At 53.7% G+C, this 14,244-nt stretch overlaps 4 protein-coding genes across 4 annotated transcripts; 2 read left to right on the top strand and 2 right to left on the bottom strand.

Moving 5' to 3' along the window:
* Nucleotides 1-1,325: 1,325 nt before the first annotated feature.
* PG985_000188 (uncharacterized protein) lies at nucleotides 1,326-2,489 on the bottom strand (the record flags this gene model as incomplete). The annotated part of the gene is made up of 1 exon (XM_066819957.1): nucleotides 1,326-2,489. The coding sequence occupies one exon, from the start codon at nucleotides 2,487-2,489 to the stop codon at nucleotides 1,326-1,328; it is 1,164 nt and encodes a 387-aa protein (XP_066690836.1).
* A 304-nt stretch (nucleotides 2,490-2,793) lies between these two features.
* On the bottom strand, nucleotides 2,794-3,798 carry PG985_000189 (uncharacterized protein; the record flags this gene model as incomplete). Its single annotated transcript, XM_066819958.1, has 1 exon — nucleotides 2,794-3,798. One exon carries the CDS (start codon nucleotides 3,796-3,798, stop codon nucleotides 2,794-2,796), a length of 1,005 nt encoding a protein of 334 aa, XP_066690837.1.
* Nucleotides 3,799-4,279: 481 nt separating this feature from the next.
* On the top strand, nucleotides 4,280-5,835 carry PG985_000190 (uncharacterized protein; the record flags this gene model as incomplete). The annotated part of the gene is made up of 2 exons (XM_066819959.1): nucleotides 4,280-4,510; nucleotides 4,576-5,835. Coding segments are annotated over 2 exons (1,491 nt in total), but the record flags the coding sequence as incomplete, so codon positions are not given.
* A 2,690-nt stretch (nucleotides 5,836-8,525) lies between these two features.
* Nucleotides 8,526-13,661, top strand: PG985_000191 (uncharacterized protein; the record flags this gene model as incomplete). Its single annotated transcript, XM_066819960.1, has 2 exons — nucleotides 8,526-8,605; nucleotides 8,678-13,661. 2 exons carry the CDS (start codon nucleotides 8,526-8,528, stop codon nucleotides 13,659-13,661), a joined length of 5,064 nt encoding a protein of 1,687 aa, XP_066690839.1.
* Nucleotides 13,662-14,244: the final 583 nt, after the last annotated feature.

A 14,244-nucleotide genomic window follows, 5' to 3' on the forward strand; every position in this document is an offset into this window, starting at 1 on the left:
GCCAAATCTGGAGATGAATATAGATTTGTAGCTACCAAACCTTCCGGCTGCTCGACACATTTATAAGCCTAATGCAGTGACACCGTCATAGCTACTGGTTGGCATCTGATACTTTCGTCAAGCACCAAGAGATGAAAACGTGAACCAAAGCCCCCATATAATACTAGACACGACATTCAGCCCTCTTAGGAGCGTACTCAGAGCAAAGGCCCTGAAGTTCCTCCAACGCCTTTCTTAAAACCTCGACATACTGCTTCTCTTGCAAATGATCTAAGAGAGCTGCCAAGTTACACATTCTTTCATTGCTCGTACTGAGAATGGTTTGCTGGGAAAGCAGACCAAGCGCCAACTTCACCTGGGACATGAAATTTACCCCTCCTTCGACGTTCATTTCAAACTTGTCGGAATATATCAATTGCAGCGCGGTTTTGATAAGGCGGTCCCGGTTGCTGCTTAGCATGTCATCAAGGCTAATGGAGCCAATCTCCGCCTCCACTACCTTCGTTTCCGACAGGAAGGAATGACGTTCGATGGGAGCGTTTAGGTCGGTGAGGAAGAAACCGATGTAAATCGAGCCGCGAGTTAGCTGGCTATCCCGCTGCCGTTCTGATTTCCTGTTCCCGCCTCTCGACCGCTCGGCGAATTTAAGGTCCTTGGACGACTCGGTACCCGGGGGCAAACCCCCATCCTCGAAGCAAGGAGCTCAGTGATCGCGGAGATGTCCATCTCTCCAAACGTCGTCCGCTCCGGGCCCAGGTCCAGTACCGAATAGTCCTTGCCGCTGTACTCATTGCGGAGCGAGCGCAGAAAGCCGGTGGTCATTGCTGCCATGGGGTTCCCGCAGTTAACGACCCTACCATGAGTAATCCACAGCAAGTTCTTGTAATTCAGCGTGAGCGCTTTGAGCTCATCATCTATAGCGAAGGTGGATGTTTTGGTGTTGAGGGGTAAACTTCCGGCCAACGCGGTGCGTCAGAACCAATCGATACATTCATGCCGGTCGATATGGTGCGCCAGGTAGACTCGTGGTGTTCTTTAGTGTTGCGGTACCACCGGTTTTAACGTATCACACTCTAGCAAGGCCGAATCACCGAAGTCTTCAAGCACGCACCCAAAACAGGTGTGGCTTAAGTCCGTACATTACCAGGTTTTCAGAAACACGGCAAGTGTAAATACAACTATGATACGGGAGATACATCAAGTCTAGGTCCCCCATCAATGAAATTCAGCATCCTTGGCGAAATCTTCGAGACCGAACTTCTGCGTCGACGCTTACTTGAACTAATAATGTAGAGGTGTTTACCCTCTAGTCCCGTAGTTTCAGCCTATTGCTCATCCCAGACGCAGGCAAGGACTCCAATCTTTCGTATATCTCCATCAAAAAGGTCGTCGTCGTCTGGCCAATTTTCACTCGTCCAGTCATTTCGGGAGTCCTCCAACTCTTTTATTCTCTTATTGAGATCGCGGTATAGGGTATGAACATGATGATAAGTGCCGGCTGGCTCAGGATTTTGCCGTGGTCTTGTATCCCAGTATTCGAAGCTCGAAGACACGTCGACAAACTTGCAGCCATTTCCACGAAATGCATGCTGGCCTGGTTCTAGAATCCAAGGCTTTTTGACTTCCGGTTTCCATCCATTCCGTTGAAGTCGGTAGTCAATGAACCAAAGTCGCTGATCAGTTCTGGCGTCTTCCTCAAGGAGGTAACAGATCAAGCCAGCAAGCCCCTCCATTGGGCCGTGCAAATTCCATTCAGGTTTTAGGTCCACCTTCCACGAGGGGTCAAACTCGAGGGCAATGTGTTTTGGCCTGTCGAAGGGCATATGCAGGTAATAGTAATTGTTATAATCTTCCAAACTTCTGGGGAATTCATAAAGATGGGCTTGGTCCAAAGGGATCTGGAGACAGACCAGGTCTCTTTCGGGATAAAGTGTAAATGACATTCTCTCCTTGTCGTTCCGAAGAAAGGTTCCGCTCACTTCCATCTGATGGCTATATCGCTGTGGATCATTGGCCGCAGCTTGGAGTTGTCGTCTCACTGAGCGTCGAACCTTCTGCATGCGGCGACGAAGTGCTTGGTGCGAGTCCCGGCATGCGGCCCATAGACCACCGTGGATCATGTATGTAGACGGGTTCCTCGTAGGGCTGTTTGACGTTACTCGAGTATGATCCCAGTACGGCGCTGTTAGGTGCCACCTTCTTGTGCGGGGGCTTAACTCCGGAAACTCAGCATCTGGAATCTTCGGGAGCGATCTATCAGCAGGCTGCCAGTTGTCACCCTTGCTAGGTTGACATGAAACCTGCCAATCGACCTTTGTAGCTTTCTCAAGTTCAACAAATGACAAGTTTTGGAAGGTAAAGAAATATGCTCCTCGTTTGGTCCGTAGAGAACGCGCAGCCCATTCCCATATCATGGATCGCACCTCTGGTGGAAGTCGAGGAAAGTAGCGAAAGACTTCAGATGGCCCAGTGGAAGTTAGGTCGACCATCTTGTCAAGCTTATCTAGGTGGATAGGCTATTGGTTGTTGCGTGGAATACTAGCAGGGCTGGCTTGGCTCGACGGTGTTGCGGTCGATGGCGCCGAGTATTGACTAATTCGAAATTGGAAACAGAATAGCATGAGGCGGAGGACGGTATATATATGGAAGGCAATAATTGAGAAATGGCTTTCGGAGATGCAAAAAAACTTTTGGCCGTTCTGACTCACTGGCGCCAAGTAATTACTCACTTATTTGGGTTTTGAGATAGATTGAAATTCACTCCCACAAAAAGACGTTCCATTCATTCCCCCACTATGAACCAATAATCTTTTCCAGATAAGCAAGCCAGTTCAATCCCAAAACCTTGCGCATTTTCTCCTCGGACCAGCCCTTCCGCGCCATCGCACAAGCCAGCTCGGCACGATCAGCCAAGGGCCCCAGAGGTTTGACGACCTTTTGGCTTCCCCACGGAGTGAGCTGCCGCGCATAGCCCTTGTCTTTGTTACAACACGCCATGAACTCGCTTGGTCTCCCGTGGCCCTCGCTGGCGTCCGACCCGATCCCTACGAGGTCCTCGCCGACCAAGCCGATCACATAGTCGAGCGCATCCACGTAGTCGTCGACGGTACTGTCGTTACCCTTGGCCATGTGCGGCCCAAACTGAGACAGGCCGACAAACCCACCCTTGGAGCCAATCAACTTGATCAGGTGGTCCGACTTGTTCCGCGGATGCTCCTTGAGGCCGGCAGGCAGCACGTGGGAGAAGCACGGCGGCTTGCCCTCCGGTGCGTACAAGATGGCGTCCTCGCTCGTCTTGGGCCCGACGTGGCTCAGATCCAGCACCATGCCCAGCCGCGCCATCTCGTCGACGACCTCGCGCCCGAACCCCGTCAGCCCGGAGTCGTGCAGCTCGGTGTAGCCGGCGCCAGAGTAGTTCTGCGTGTTGTAGGTGAGTTGCATCTTGCGGACGCCGAGGTCGCGGAAGACGCGCAGGTAGTCGAGCTGGTCCTCGATGCCCGCCGTGTTCTGCCACGAGAGCAGCACCGCCGTCTTGCCCGCCGCCTTCGCCGCCCGGATGTCGGCCGCGCTGTGGGCTTGCACGACGAGGTCGGCGTGCTCCTCGAACCACCGCTTCCATTGCACCACGTTGGCGAGGCTGCCGCGGAGGCCCTCCCACAGCCCGCATGTGCAGGAGACGCCGGTGATGCCGCCTTTGTGCCATGCCTCGAAGATGTCGCGGGACCAGTTGCAGATGTTCAGTCCATCGAAGTGAATGGATGAGGCGTAGATTTCTCGCGCTTCCGTTTCAGTGACCATTGTGAGTGCTATCTGGTTTGTACTGCCGATCCAACTGAACAAGACACTATACCCCAATATAGGTCCCAATATAGGTTCTCATATGTTTGTCCCAAGCATGAAGATGGCTAGAGAGCACGCCTTATGTGTAGTCGGGACGTAAGGGGGTCGGTATCCTATCCGATGGCGGGGTAGGGTCCGGTTGCTGTTCCTGGTAATTGTCGGGGACAGCCCGACACATCAAGATCAGATAATCTACTGGCTGATATCAAGGCCATGTTTGACTGGACTACGCCGGCATCAAATCCACTTTAACTTACATCACATCAACGCGCGATGCAATCACGTTATTTGACGAAATCGAACCGACTTGCTTGCCGTGCATGGTGTGGTAGGATGCATGCGCTTGGCAATGTGGCTTAAATAGGTGTGCATTTCACGTCGTTTCGATACTCCTGAATGAAGAGGGGTATCGACAAGCAGCTCCTTCCCGTCTTGAGTGAACATGGACAGCAAAGGCGCCATACGGAGGGTCGACTCAGACCAGGGCCCGAGGGAAGCAGAAGTGGCGGGTTCGCCGACAAAGGTCTCTCTCAGAAAGAGATTGTGGTCTGTTGTCTGGGACTCTCTCGACAAGACACCCGAGGAGCGCAAGTTCATCGCCAAGATCGACTGGTGGATTTTGAGCTATTGTTGTATCTCCTACTTCGTCAAGTATCTTGATCAAACCAATGTTGGTCCCCTGTTTACTCCAATTTTACACAAGGAGAAATTCACTGACACCCTCTGCGCCGACAGATCAGCAATGCCTACGTCTCGGGCATGAAGGAGGATTTGGTCCTGACCGGCAATGACCTCAACCTTCTGACTACGTATTGGAACATTGGGTACATCATAGGCCAGCTCCCTTCGCAGCTGATTTTGACCAAAGTCCGACCTTCTATCTGGCTTCCCTCGCTCGAATTGATGTGGAGTCTGATAGTCATGGGCATGGCCGGTGCGAAGAACGTCGAAACACTCTACGCACTGCGGTTCTTCACCGGTCTACTCGAGGCATCGGCTTACCCTGGAATCATGACGCTTTTGGGCAACTTTTACACCCCTTCCGAGCTGGGAAAACGCGCCTGTATCTTCCAGGCCTCCTCCAGCGCTGCCCAGATGTTCTCGGGGTATCTTCAGGCTGCGCTGTTCAGTGGTATGAACGGAAAGCATGGCGTGGCTGCCTGGAGATGGCTGTTCATCTTCGATGGCATTATTGGTGTCCCTGTAGCGCTATACGGCTACTTCGCAGTCCCCGATTCACCCACTACATCTCGGGCGTCTTGGCTCAAGCCTAAAGAGCGCGAGATGGCCATTGCTCGGATGGAGCGCGTCGGCCGCAAGCCGATGAAGAAGCTAACTTGGAGGATCATTCGAGAGATCGTGACCTCGTGGCCCGTCTATCTCTTCTGCGCCATCTTCATCGTGCACGTCCTCGGTATCCGCATCTACTCCTACATGAACCTGTGGCTCAAGGCCACCAAGCTCTACACGACCGAGGAGATCAACATCATCCCCACCGCGGGCTACGGCCTGCAGATCTTCTTCACCCTGTCGTACGCCTGGACCAGCGACGCCCTGGGCCTGCGGTGGCCCGTCATCATCGCCGCGTGCCTCGTGGCGCTCGCGGGGACCGCCATCCTGTCCGTGTACCCGGAGCACGACCACGCGGCCATGATGGCGGGCTGGCTGCTGACCTTTTGCGAGACGGGCGCGGGCGCCCTCATCATTACCTGGATCAACAAGATTTGTTCGCACTCGGCCGAGCACCGGGCCATCATCATCGGGGTGGTCGAGACTGCCGCTTTTACGTTCCAGGCTTGGGTCCCGCTGCTGATCTATAACACGGGCGAGGCGCCCAGGTTCCGGATCGGGTACCAGATGGCATCGGCCTTTTTCGCGCTCGAGATTGTGTTCACTTTGGTGATTCTCTATTGCTCGAAAAGGTGGCCTCAGGGGTTACGGGCGGAGCCGCAAAGGGGTGAAATTGACGATGGAGACACATCTCATGTGGTTTAGGTGTTTTCAGTTGACATCAACAATCGATCCGAGTTGATATACGCCCTTCATCTGGGTTGTTCTGTCTTGTCACCGGCAGTTTGGCCGCTGCTGTCCAAGTTTCAGCCCCAGGAGCTCTAGATGAATCTCTTGGTGGTGTGTACCCTCCAAGAGACCTGACCAGCTCATTACACGAGAAGCCACTGATGCGAAAGCTATACCAGGCGCTACCTTGTTACCGATATGTGTGGGTTATCTTGAAGACCAGCGCCGTTTCGAGCAGCGAGAGTTCAGCCATCAGCACAACTGCTTCCACTGTCTAGTCTCACGACTGCAACTGACTTCCGCGGCCATGCCTTCAGAGTGCTTGATCACTACCACGACAGCGACCGCCCCGGCCAAGCCCGGAGCCATTTCCGATGCCAACAACTTCTCTCTGACAGAAAGGCACGGCTGGTGGGCAGGGCGATGCATCAAGTGGCCGCAGGAATAAACCGTCTTGATTGTTCCACTTACTCCAGGTTACAACGGTGGAATAAACGATTACTGCTGTTATAATAATCCGTACAGCTGCTTGTTCTTGAGGGGATTTGATCGGTTTGTTTCCGCAGGGGCTTGGCATTGGTGCTGGGAAAAGCCGGCCGGCCAGGTTGCGGACCAGCATTGACCATGCGCCAGGACAGAAACGTGACGACGGCAGGCCGAGCCATACTTATTTGAAGCGGGAATTTTTGGCCTGCTTCTTTCCTTTCCTCGTTCGGCTATCGTGGTTCTAGATTGTACAGAGACATAACCTACATCTGGATTGAAGAGTGCGCGGTGGCTTTGCCAAGGACCCCTTTCGGAAAGATGCTGGAGAGTGGTGGTGAAGCTGCACTGGCAGATAGCGGATAATAAATAACCAATAATATGCCACGCAGCAATGCAATAACACACGGTGCAGTTAGCGGTTGAATCTCAGGCCTGACCGACTTCGACACGGCGCGCCCCGGCCAACCTTGCAGAAAGCGGTAGCGTCGAAAGCCCGGAATGTGACAAATCATAACTTGACCGCCTAATTGCAGAGAGCGAGAACTGAAATCATACATGTATTTGTAGGAATCACGCGCTGCGGCTTATGTCCTATCAGACGTTGAAATCATTAGCTGCATATCTCCCCGCATGTTCGGAGGGTTGCATCCCTGATGTACATGTTTGCTTGCCAGCCAACTGCTGAGGAGGAATAGGTCACGCATGCCACCACGATCATTGACAATGCAAAGACCGGACGGTAAGACGGGCATATGCTTAGCCGTCTGCGGGCCCCGACAATTGAATTGAAGAGCTCAGGAATATTACCTATTGCTTGTATGACTCGGGCGACTGGGTATTGTCTGGTTGGTCAGTTGGATCGATGCAGGCTACGAGCTACTGCGACAAAATCTCTCGCCGAGACTGAAAACGGAAGGTTGCTTCTTTCCTTGGGCGGGGCTGGACCCAGTCAGAGCGGATCGATTACATTCCACGCGTGCACAACACGACCGCAGCGACCGTTCCTGATAGGCAGAAGCTCGAGGACCCCCAACGCTGGACAGGGACCATGCAGATGCAGAAGCAGCGTCGATTTGGAGTATGGGGTACGAGATACGCCCTTCGCTTGAAGAATGGCGGTGATCAGTACCTAACATGTAATAAGGGATGAACCCGTCTGTTGCATTGGTTTCGTCGCAAGAAATACAGAGCAGCGGTCTAAAACCAATCTACGACATGACGTAGCACAGGAGCTATGGGAGTTTACCTTTTGTGACCAGACTTCGGCTATCTGAATTGATAGCACCATTGGGCGTCCTCCTTCAATTGATCCTATATAACTTGCATACACGGCCTGTTACGAGCCTCCTCCGAGTGGAGTCGATGTTTCCGTCCAGCATTTATTTGCACGATTGAGAAATGCGCTTGACGGCGAACGACATGGCAAGTTCCTGCAGCAACCCAGGTAACCGGAGCAGGCGCTAATATCGTCGGTGGGGCACTGTATCGCCGGACCTTGTGCTCAGTACAGTGCCTGCTCCAGATGCACCTAGCGATTCGGGGCAACAAACATCATGTAGGTGGTGCAGGAAGTCACCTCTGAGGACAGTGATGAAGAGGAACATAAGCCTCTCGATATCTCCGTGGTGACTGCAACTAGACAAAAGAGGTTCGCCGGGTCGAGATCAGCAGCCGCGGTATCCAGTCGGCAGTCGGAGCGAAGCAGGCTCCAGTTTAATGTCGTTATCTTTCTTTTCCTCCCCACCTTTCAACGTTGCTCCTGTTGCTCTTTTCGTCACCACTCACGACAGACTGTCCGGGCCTCATCTCCCCAATAAACTTTTCCCGCCTCTTCCCAATACCGCCAATAGAGTTTTCTTACATGCTGCACCCCGGACCACATCGTTCGGACTGAAGTGCTTGGCTTCGACTACTCTCATCTGAGCCGCAACTCCAAACATTGTCTTTTGTTCTGGTAGCTTTTTTCACTTAGTTCCAGCACAAAATATACTGGCTTGTCTTACCGACCCGTCGCGCGCCATTTCGGCTCATTTCTTCCCCCTTGGTGCAAACCGAGATCAAGAGGCACTTCTATCCCCTTGGCGAAACAGCAACCAGACGCAGGGCAATTGGGTGCCGCCTTCGATATTGTCTTGCCCGCGGGGCGCCGCCACTGGGCTGCCGGGATGTCGCAAATGAGGATGGCTTCCACTGCGGACTTCGCTTCCTGCGGTTGGCCTATCTGGCGTATCGACGATTTCACCACCTGCTTCCAATCAGAGTAAGCCTCTCCTCAGGTCTCCCTCCCCAACATCTACACAGACGCGCTCTAACGGATGACATCTTGCTGCAGCTACTTGAAGATTCTTTTCCCCTTAATTGTGTTCGGTCTCTCCGTCACGACCCTCGCCTATCAAGGCATCTTGCAGCGCATCCGATCTAAACGAGCACACGACTACGAACATATCCCCGATCACCGTGACCATACCGAACTCCCGCCGGACGAAGAAGAAGAACCCGCGAGCACCGACGACGATGAAGAAGGCCTTTCCATTGCCCAGAACGGCGGCGGCCGCTTGGCCCTCGTCAAGACGACTACGAAGGGCTCTATTGTCCAAGCTGATACTCCGCCGGGCCAACAGCTGTCCGTGATTGTCGAGGAGCTCTGCGTGATCGGTCTCGTGGCAATCAACGTCGCTGCGCTCATCACCAACACCTATAGTGGACGCGGTCGCATCGCTGCCGCGGTTGGTGTTTTGACATGGCTCTACGTGCTTGTCTTGGCGACCCTGCGACTTTTCCTCGGTAATACCAAGTGGCGAGTACCCCGGATATGGAACCACACGGCGACTATCTACGGATTCCAGTGGTTGTTCACCCTCCTCATCTTCCGCTCGGCCATCATTCACCCTAGCTCCCAGCTGGCCCAGATCTTGGTCGTTGCCGAGTTCTGCCTGACGACGATCCTTTTCATTATGACCATGTCGATTAGGAAAGGCAACAAGACGGTTATGTTGGAGTGGGAGGGTGACATTGAGCCTTCGCGGGAGCCCCTGGCCTCTGTGTTCTCTCTCATGACTTTCTCCTGGGTGGACGGCGTGCTTTGGGAAGGTTACAAGTCACCTTTGGTCATGGAAAAGGTTTGGAACTTGCTTCCCAAAGACAAGGCTGGCTACGTTCTCGCCGACTACCGCCAATTCAAGAAGAACACTAGACTTATCTTCCACCTTGCCAAATACTTCAAGAGCGACCTCATCCTGCAGTGCTTATGGGCACTGGCATCTGGAGTGCTTACCTTTGCCCCGACTCTCCTACTGAAGGCCATTCTGGAATACGTCGAGAAGCCCGAGATTGCTCCTATTAACGTCCTGTGGCTTTACGTCATCTTGCTGCCCATTGCCGATATCATTCGCTCCGTTGCCGATGGCCAAGCTTTGTGGATCGGTCGAAGGATCTGCATTCGTATCCGAGCCATCATCATCGGTGATATTTACGCCAAGGCTCTGCGCCGCAAGGCAGCGAGTGGCAAGGACACCACCCTCGGGACCAGCAACGGGAAAGAGACTGTGAAGGAATCGCGTCTCGACAAGCTGAAGAGGATGATTGGTCTCAAGCGGAAGAGTGCCAGCGACACCAGCAACGAAGCCGCGGGCACCGGGGAAGTTTCTAAGAAAGAGGACCCAGCCAAGGACGCGGACGAGCAGGCGAATCTGGGTACCATCATCAACTTGATGTCCGTCGACAGCTTCAAGATCTCCGAAGTCACCTCTTACCTCCATTTCTTGTTGGCCAGTGCGCCCTCCCAGCTCATCATGTCCATCATTCTGCTGTGGCAGGTCATGGGGCTCAGTGCTATCCCGGGACTGGTGATCATGGTCTTCCTTCTGCCCATCAACATCCTTCTCGCCAAGGGGTTCCAATTCACTCAGAAGAAGATCATGACGGCCACGGACAAGCGTATCCATACGACCAACGAGGTCCTGCAAAACATTCGTATCATCAAGTACTTTGCCTGGGAACAGCGCTTCGGCGATATTGTGGACCAAAAGCGACGCGCTGAGCTGAAGGCGCTGCGAAACCGATACATGATCTGGGCGCTGGCTGTTGCTATCTGGAACACCGTCCCGGTCCTGATCACGTTCTGCTCTTTCCTGGTATACACCAAGGTCGAAAAGAAGCCCCTGTACCCGTCTGTCGCATTCACTGCCATGTCTTTGTTCATGTTGCTGCGGGTGCCTCTCGACCAGCTTGGCGACATGATCGCTCACGTACAGGAGGCCCAGGTATCCATTGATCGTGTCGAGGAGTTCTTGCTCGAGGACGAAACCGAAAAGTACAAGCAGCTCAGCGAGGAGAATGTCGACGACCAGGGCGACCGTGTCATTGGCTTCCGCGATGCCACTTTCATTTGGGGCAGCAAAGACGCCGTCGCAGCAGATGGCACCATGGCCTTCCGTCTCATGGACTTGACCAGTGATTTCAAGATTGGCCAGCTGAATATTATTGCAGGCGCCACTGGATCCGGAAAGACCTCGATGCTCATGGCGCTGCTCGGCGAGATGACCCTGATGAAGGGTAAAGTATACTTGCCCGGTGGCCGCAGCCGTGAGGACGTCCACGTGGATCCCGAGACTGGACTTGCTGAGACTTGTGCATACGTCGCCCAGAGTGCCTGGTTGGTCAACGCCAACATCAAGGACAACATTTTGTTCTCTGCCCCCTACGACGAGAAGCGATACCGAGATGTCATTGTAGCCTGCGCTCTGGAACGCGACCTCGAGATTCTGGACAATGGTGACGAGACACTTGTTGGCGAGAAGGGAATTACTCTTTCCGGTGGTCAGAAGCAGCGCATCTCTTTGGCCAGAGCCGTCTACTCCAACTCGCGACACCTGCTCCTCGACGACTGTCTCAGCGCTGTGGACTCCCACACTGCCCAATGGATCTTCACAAACTGCATCCGAGGACCTCTTATGCGTGATCGCACCTGCATCCTTGTCACCCATAACATCACGCTCTGCGTTCCTTCTTCCGAGTATGTTGTCGTCCTGGACAACGGCAGAGTCTCGGCGCAAGGTCCTCCTTCCGAAGTAATCGCATCTGGTGCTCTGGGCGAGGACATCCAGAACAGATCTCGTCCCAGTTCGGCCCACGCTTCCCGCATCCCGTCTCGAGTCCCATCGAGTGTTGGCGAAGGTAGTGACGAAACTCTTATCGACGGTGCTCCCAATGGCAATGGCAACGGCAAAGCCAAGGATAAGAAGAAGAAGAAGCAAGACTCCATGGAGGAAACCAAGGCTACTGGCGCTGTGAAGTGGCCTGTCGTGAAGCTTTACCTCAACGCCATGGGATCATGGTGGTTCTGGATGCTCACCATCTTCGTCTTCGGTGGGCAGCAACTTTCTGGAGTCGCGCAAAACTTGTGGATCAAGCAATGGGCCGAGCAGTACACGACCGAGGCGGAAAGCATCAACACCTTCAGTGTTGGGGCCGCAAGCCAGAACTCTGTTGGCCACTTTGCCTCGCCCAACGCATTTTCGACTGTTGCCCACCATGTTCAATCTGGCGCCTTCTTCAGCCCCGCACAATACTCACCTACCAATGCACCCGAGGAGGTCAACGTTAACTACTACCTCCTTATTCTTGCGTTGATCGGCCTGGCTGGTGCCGTCCTTGCGCTCGTCCGCGACTTGTGGCTCTTCTTCGGTTCGCTTACTGCATCTTGGAAGATTCACAACCGCTTGATGGGCTCAGTTTCTAGGGCCAAGTTCAAGTTCTTTGACGTCACGCCGCTCGGGCAGATCATGAACCGCTTCAGCAAGGATCTCGAGGCCATTGACCAGGAAGTTGCGCCAGTTGCCATTGGCGTTATGAGCTGTGTTCTGGGTATCCTCGTGACTATCGTCCTGATTGGCTTCGTTACCCCTGGCTTCCTGATCGCTGGAGGCTTCATCACCGGAGCGTACGTCTTCGTGGGTCTGTTCTACCTTCGCGCATCTCGGGACCTCAAGCGTCTGGAATCGGTCAACCGAAGCCCGCTGTTCCAGCAATTCGGCGAGACCCTGTCCGGTGTTACCACCATTCGTGCGTACGGTGATGAGCGCCGTTTTATCCGTGAAAACCTGACCAAGATCAACACCCAAGCCCGCCCGTTCATCTACCTCTGGGCCGCTAACAGATGGCTGGCATTCCGTACAGATGTGCTGGGTGACCTCGTTGCCTTCTTCGCAGGTGTGTTCGTCATTCTCAGCCTGGGCAAGGTCAAGGCGGGCGCTGCGGGTATCTCGCTCAGCTACGCCATCACTTTCTCGGAGAACATGCTCTGGCTCGTCAGACTGTACGCCATGAACGAGCAAAACATGAACTCGGTGGAGCGAGTCAAGGAATATCTCGACGTCGAACAAGAGGCTGACCCCATCAATGAGAAGAACCGACCTCCGGCAAACTGGCCTGCCCACGGATCGGTTGAATTCATCTCGTACTCCACCAGATACCGATCCGACCTGGACCCCGTTCTGCGCAAAGTCACTTTCAAGATCAACCCTCTGGAGAAGGTTGGTGTCGTTGGTCGCACTGGTGCAGGCAAGAGTTCTTTGACATTGGCGCTGTTCCGGGCCCTCGAGGCTGAGGAAGGCAAGATTCTTCTCGACGACATCGATATCGGCATGATAGGCCTCAAGGATCTCCGCGAGGCCATCACTATCGTACCCCAAGACCCCACCTTGTTCACAGGCACTATCCGCACCAACTTGGACCCCTTCGACCTGTATACCGACGAGGAGATTTTCAATGCGTTGCGCCGCGTGCAGCTGATTGGCCCCAACGAGACTCCTGTGACCCCCGTCACAACCGGCGCTCTGGCTTCTGAGCCGGCGGCTGCCGATGAGGCCGCTGGCCCGCCATCCCCTACTGCCACCAACAAGAACCTCTTCCTTGATTTGTCGTCTGCTGTGTCTGAGTCCGGATCGAACCTGTCCCAGGGCCAGCGGCAACTGCTTTGCCTGGCTCGAGCCATGCTCAAGAACCCGAAGCTTCTCATCATGGACGAAGCTACGGCGTCCATCGACTACGCGACCGACTCCAAGATTCAGGGCACGATCCGTCAACTCCAGAGCACCACCATCACCATCGCACACAGACTGGCCACCATTGTGGACTATGACAAGGTGCTGGTGTTGGACCACGGCGAGCTGGTGGAGTACGGCGACCCGTACGAGCTGCTTAAGAAGACGGATGGCAGCTTCCGGTCCATGTGCGAGACGAGCGGCGATATGGATACGCTGCTGAAGGCAGCCAAGAAGGCATTTGAGGCCAAGAGGCTGGTGGATGATGAGTAAGAGCAGTGCCACGATAGTAGAGAGAGGAAGGAACGAAGGTTCTTCTTACCTACCAGGGCCTAGAGAAGCCCTGTTGCATAATTTTGTATAGCATAACCTAGATAGCCGGTGCGCGTGTCTTTTCCCCGCATTGGCATAGAGGCGTTGGGCTTTTGTGTTGCTGGCCTCTTGTGTCTTATCAGACCGTTAGACGTTTAGCAAATTAAAATTTTCTTTAGTTACTTGGAATTGTTGTGCAGGTTTTGGCCTAGTAGACATGAACTTTGGTCTTGTTCTGTTTTTTTTTTTTTTCATATCAGATCCTTGACCATCTAATAGAGCCAGATGACTCATGAAAAGGGAGCTAGCTGTCTTCTTATATAATCTCGGAGCGAAGCCATCGTGCCTGCTGTCATCAAACGTCCCAGACACATCGCAGCATACGAATGATAGGGCCGTTCCAAGCAATGGGGAATCAACAAGTGGGAATGGGCGCGGCATGTTGAATGATAGATACTATACATTGACCAGCCCATCGTGACTAATACAAGCAGATGGCGTCCCCTTGATGGTAAAAGCGTTGCTTCCACTACAATATGCTGTA

The sequence above is a fragment of the Apiospora marii genome (genome assembly GCF_038362585.1).
Source record: "Apiospora marii strain CBS 49790 chromosome Unknown utg000001l_segment0_segment0, whole genome shotgun sequence".
NCBI lineage: Eukaryota > Fungi > Ascomycota > Sordariomycetes > Amphisphaeriales > Apiosporaceae > Apiospora > Apiospora marii.